This window comes from Mandrillus leucophaeus, unplaced genomic scaffold (genome assembly GCF_000951045.1).
Source record: "Mandrillus leucophaeus isolate KB7577 unplaced genomic scaffold, Mleu.le_1.0 Scaffold18, whole genome shotgun sequence".
NCBI classification, from domain to species: Eukaryota; Metazoa; Chordata; class Mammalia; order Primates; family Cercopithecidae; genus Mandrillus; species Mandrillus leucophaeus.
The window spans coordinates 5,445,075-5,451,074 of record NW_012101809.1 but is presented as its reverse complement, the minus strand read 5'-3'; the positions used below and the strand labels follow the sequence as shown (position 1 = coordinate 5,451,074).

The window sequence follows — 6,000 nt, the reverse complement described above, 5'->3', positions numbered from 1 at the left end:
GCCGGAGCCCGGCCGGGATGAGAAGGTGACGCCGCCGGGGGCGCCACTCGCGTTGTGGGGGACGATGCTCGCCTACTGCGTGCAGGATGCCACCGTGGTGGACGTGGAGAAGCGGAGGAACCCCTCCAAGCACTACGTGAGTACAGCCCCCGCCGACCCTGCGGGGGGTGGCCCGAGGTACCCGGAGGGCCCCGGATGGCCCCTCGCCCCTCCCCGCTGTGAGGTCCCGGAGCTAAGCGCCCACTGGGCAGCCCGCAGCCGTGGAGTTTCTTCGCAGGGCTGTGATCTCCAGGGAAGCCTCTTCTGTCCTTCCTCCTTCCCCTCCCCGGTTTCTTTTTTTGGCATTGGAATTGGCAAGTGGCTGCCCTTGTCTGTTACAACGGTGAAGTCATCTGTCCGCGTTTGATGGATGGCTGGGGGGAGCTTTCGTCAACCCCTCGCGGAGCAGCCCCGTCGGGAAAGCGCATCTCCTTGGCCCTCCCCAGGGGCCCTGGGCGCTCACGCTCACACAGCCCGAGATGCTTTCAGAGCGCGCCCTGGAGAGGGAAGCCTCGCGCCCTGCCTCCCACGCCAGCTCTGTCTCTGCCTTCCTAGGCCTGGGGCAGGGGGCAGAAGGAAGCCGCCGCCCCCCCGCCCAACCTCCACCCTCCGCGCTGAGCTTTGATTTCCCTCTTAAAGCCATTGTGTCCGTCGGTGTGAGGAGAATTGTGGCTTTTCCTTTTATCCCTCCTCTGGACGTGACCCTTAACCGGGTTCATTTCCTCTTAAGTGATGCTCCATCTCAGACACGAGGAGGCGAATGTTTGCTGTGGTCTCCGAGGAACCGCCGACTGCCCCTCCCCCTTCCTCCTCCAAACTTAATGAGAAGGGGTTAAGGTTGACTGGGCCAGCTCCAGAGCCTATGTGACAGTTCCCCTTTCATCTCAGCCGGTCCTGTCTTCCCATCCCTCACACCTTAGGAAGTAAACACGGTGTCCTTGACCCCTCTGAGCGTCTGTGCTCCTGTACTTGAGATAGAAGAGACACAAGCACAGAGGACTGCATGTTATTTGCAAATTGGGTATTTAGAGGAGCAGTTTGAAAGCATTAATCTTAACAGCATTAATCTTAACAGTTAAAACAGGCTGCTGATTGCTGCCCTGAATTGCACATAGATCTCTGAAGTGCCTTTTCTTCCACTGTTGCAAAGGGACTGGGGTTTGTGGCAATGTCAGCCTCGGGCTACTCTTTCTGCCTTTGTCACCAGTGTAGCTCTGAATTTTGAGTTTCTTTACAGCTGAGCAAATGCGGCTGGGCTCAGATGGGGAGGAGGTAAATGTGGAGGCAAGTTCCTGACCAGGCAGGGAGGTGGGTGCCTGTTGAGGCCAATCCCTGACACCCTTAGAGAGTTGTTTCTTTTGTGTCATCTGGTCCAGCAAGCTTCTTCCTCTGCTGTTACAAGAAAGCTCTTTTTGGAGGGCTTGGGTCACCAGGTGGTCAACCTGCTCTGTGGACAGATGTCCATTTGTATATCCCAGGGTTCATTTTTCTCAAATGTTGCAGGCTAAGTTTTAAGGGTTCTCATTTGTAGTCCTCGGTTGAGCTTGGCACTGCATTCAACAGATGGCACTCTCTGCTCTGAGACCCAGGCAGGTGCATTTCCAACTCTGGATTTTAGACGAAACATCACATTTCAGCTGCCACCGATGGTGCCTAAGGTTGCAGATGCTGGACACACTGGTAACAAACTAGAACTGGGGCCCCTGCAGACAGGATTGAAAGGCAAGGTTATGTGCTGGGGCTCAGAAGGTAAACGGTCTTGCTCAAAGCCTGGCGCACAGCCACTAACTAGCTGTACCACCTTGGGCAAGTTATTTAAACCTCCCCCAGCCTCAGTTTACTCAATTTCAAGTAAGGATAATAATAGTATGTACTTCCTAGGGCTGTCGGAAGAGTTAAATGAGATCATCTGTGTAAAGCACTTAGCCCAGTTCCTGGCACGCAGTAAGCTCTTATTAAATGGTAGCTTATTATTGGTGAGATTCTGACTAAGAAAGTATTTTTGAAAAGCATCTATTAATGGTCTGGCAAAAAGGAAGAAAGATTTTGGGTTTTAAGATTGACAATAACTTGTTCTATGTGAAAGACACAAAAGAAGTCCTGTCCAGTTCCCTCGAAATGATCATTTCCTTCCTTTTTACAGACAAAGTGTTTCCCGGGACATCTCTGCTTCCCGAGTAAGAATCGATGACATTATGTTTGGGGCAGGGAGTGATGTCACTGAACAGATGGGGCCATACAGAGTTCTGAACTGGGGTTCTGGAAAACACTGAGAGGAGAAAGTGTTACATGTTGTGGAATTGTGGAATGGGCAGAGACCCGAAGACTCATCTGGCTCAACTCCTTCATTTTACCGATGAGGAAATGGAGAGCCAGATTGGGTAAAGTAACTTGCAACACAGCTACTCACAGCACCTCGGTCTAACTGGCCTTTTGCCCGTCGTGTGGGTTTTTTTCACTGCATGTACCCTAAGTCTGGTTAGGGTTGGTTAAGAGGACAAATATCTGGTGGTCAAAAAGTCTGTACCCATTTGGGGCATTGTATATATATTAATACATAACATAAGCATCTCCAATAATAGGAAGGGGGAAAGAAAGTAATAGAAAGGGCCTGGTGGGACAGACAGGGCAGGAGGAGCGGGTTGGGGGAGGCTGCAGCCTCTTTCTCTCCTGGCCCTTGCACGGTGGATACCACACACCAGAAGCTCAAGTGTTGTGGGTAAGGCTCTCTGGTGTGGTCAGCTGGCAGATCATGCTGCAGCCATCGCCTTTGTGTTCTGGAAACCCTCTACACTGGAGGAGCATGCCTTCTTCCAGCCTCTCCTCTGCTGATGGTGAATTCTGAGTCTGTGGTTTGGTAAATTGCAGAGCAGAGAGGTTTTACGGGATGTGCGAGTCAGCTAGAGCTAGCCGATGAGAGGCCTGGGGCCCATGCAGGAGGAGCTCTGCTGGCTCCAGAGTGCTGAGAACACACTGCAAAGGTTCTCTCAGGACATTCTGCAAAGGGTTTGCTCGTCCCCACGGGGCGCAGGAGCTGCCTGAACACCAAGGGTCCCGTGCTTTCAGTCTGTTCATGAAGGCACACAAGTAGCCTCCATCATGTGGATGGCACTGTCAGCCCTGGCTTCCTTCCTCTCTGCCAGGCCCCTGCTTGGGGTGGGGTTGAGAAGGGCAGGCAGCTGCTACTAAGGTCAGGCTCTCTGGCATGAAGCTAGGCTCCTTTCCTGGCTTTCTGAGCTCTGCCTGGGGAGACCCTAGGTAAACTGGCTTTGACCTCTGACCGCTTGTCCTGAAAATGGTCCTGATGATGCTGGATGCAGAATGCACATTCCTTCATTTGAAAGTTTTTCAGTAAAGGTTTGAATTCAGGTCCACTTGATTCTTTGTGCTCACAGGCAGGTATAGGTATATATCAATTCATATGGTGGTGGAGAAAAGCTCGTTTATCTAAAACAAACAAGAAATTATATCTATTTGGATTTGGGAGGTATTGCACTTTCACAGTTGTTTTACTTCCTGATTGTTTATTTCAGACAAATACCAATCATGAATGTTCTGATCCTCTGCAGGACTCTTTAGGGAATGCAAATAATAGCCAGTTTAGCAGTTACCATCGATAGTGAAACATATTTAGCACTCGTGTTTTCATGTGATTCCTGCAGGTCATTGAATGTACCCTAATGTGGGGTAGGTTTTTGGATTCCGTTTTACAGATGAATTAACTGAGACTTGGAGCAATTCACCAACTTGCTTAGGGTCTCGCAGCTAGCTCAGGGCAGATCTGGGGCAATGCAGGTCAGGTTAGCTCCAGAGGAGGATGTGGATATAAGGTGGGGCCATTCTCCTCAATTAGAATCCGGGCAGGAAGGCCAGGCTCAGCCTTGTTCCATGGTGACAGAGCAGTGCAGGGCTGTATTTAGGACTGCCTCACTGTGGAGACATCTACCATGTGCCCTGCAGGTGAGTTCGTGGTGGGCAACGCAGGCGGGTTACTGTGAGGCAGGAGGAATAGAGCAACTTCAGGCTGGTGTCTGGTCCCCAGTAACGCTTGGGCTGATAAATTAAGGGTTGACCCTGTGGAAATAATACATTCTTCCTCTGTTTAGATCATCCCAGATTTTATTCTTGGTCCTGGGAGCGACGTGCTTAGGAATTGGCCCCAAACTCATTCATTTCTCCGCCTTTCTTTTTTTTTTTTCTCAGCCCTTAATTGTGACTCCAGCCCCACAGGAATGAGAATGTGCAGCCACAGCCTGCAACGGTCTTTTTCAGGACCAGTTCCATTATGGAATGAGTATGGTATTGGGCAGATCAGTGCTTGAACCCTACCTCTGGCACTTCCTAGCTGTGCAACCTTGGGATGTCACTCTGAGCCTCAGTTTCCTCATCTGTAACTTCACAGGGCTTTTGGGAAGTTGGCCTAAGATAATTTGGGGTAAAGTGTCTACCCAGTGCCTGACCCCACCATGGACATGTACCATATACTAGTTGCCATCTGCTGTTCCTGATCACCAAGGCACTGCAGGTGATTTAGGACCCAATCAGTGAATCTGAGAGAAAAGGAAAGACTGAGGCAAGAAGAACAGCCCAGTTTTTCATAGTTTGATGGGGAAGTGGGTTACACGCCCCATGGAAAACACCCAGCCTCCAAGAGGAACAGATAAACACAGAGCAGCTGTTCAGACCTGGAGGGGTTCCTGGAGCTGAGCATTGGGATCTGGTGGTAGCTTTCTGCTGAGCTGGGAAGAAACAGAGGTTAGGAGAGAAGGAAATAGGTTGCTCTGGGTAAGGGCAAAGTCAAATAGGATCCTAGCCCCAAGGTCAGCACCACACACGGGTTAGCACTCTTGCCTGCATTCTCTGTCTCTCTGTTTCTCTTACACATGCACAAGCATGGGAACGGTTTCTTCTCTGGGGAGGGAAGTGATTGAGGGGTGATTCACAGGTCTGACAAGGCTCTCTGCTCATGGAACAACCGACCACATCCTTCAAGGCCGTTGGAACAGGGAGCACAGCCAGCCATTTATCGCAACCCTGTGTTGAGCTGAGTGAGTGCTTTTGGGGGGTAAACCAGGGTAGAAATTACCATGTGTGGTGGCAGGCAGAGGGGAAGGGAAGAGAAGGGAAAAATAAACCTATTTGATGTCAGAGGAGACCGATTCCAGCCCAGAAATACAAGCCCCAGCTGCTGCATTTTCCAAAGAGATATTCCGGGGCCAGCATGAGTTAACTGACCGTGGAGGCTATGAATTACAGAAGTGTTGTTAGGACTTCTGACTTTGGGTTTGCACAGCAGTTCCCTGTAAATTGCCTTCTAATTGCCTCAGCCTGAGTCACTGACCAGACTATTTCTTGGCCAGAAAAAGTCTAACAGGCAACTGTATTCTCTTTTACCTCTTAATTAAACAAAATGAAACAAATAATAGAGTTATACACATGGTAGTCCCACTTACTCCTCTCGAGTTCTGAGAATCCAGGAAAGGGATAGTGGATTAGGATAGGGACCCAGGGGACAGGAAGGACAAGGGGTGTGTGTGGGAAATGAGGTGGAGATTCTGGCTTTGGAAATAGGTTCTGAATGAGGGCCAGAGGTGTTCTCTGCCATGACAATTGCCAAAAATAATGGAAGCGCCCAATAGAGTGATCAGGGCTTCCAGAGGCGGATTCCCAGAGCCGCATGCTGCTTCCTGCCTGGCCCGGGCTTCTGCTGCCTGTAGTGCAGCCAGTCACAGGCGGGCAGGTGAATGGAAAGGTCAGGAGCCTAGCTGTGAAGGGGATGGGGGTCACAGGAGGATCCCTCTTATGCCTCTGGGTAACCCCCAGGCAAGTCACCAGTCAGCCCACAGAGACTGAGCCCCTGCTGTGTGCATGGTGCTAGTCAGAGTCCAGCAAGGCTGTCAAGATGCCATAAGAAGGGGGAGAACTAGCATACAAGCACCTACTATGTGCCAGGCAATGCAG

At 50.8% G+C, this 6,000-nt stretch overlaps 1 protein-coding gene across 1 annotated transcript in view; it reads left to right on the top strand.

Annotated features, from left to right (window-relative positions):
- Positions 1 to 64: 64 nt before the first annotated feature.
- The window catches only part of SH3PXD2A (SH3 and PX domains 2A), a 275,849-nt gene continuing 269,913 nt past the window's right edge, over positions 65 to 6,000 (top strand). The window contains exon 1 of the mRNA XM_011977504.1: positions 65 to 136. Coding sequence (XP_011832894.1) covers positions 65 to 136 — 72 coding nt within the window. The remainder of the gene's footprint in view (positions 137 to 6,000) is intronic.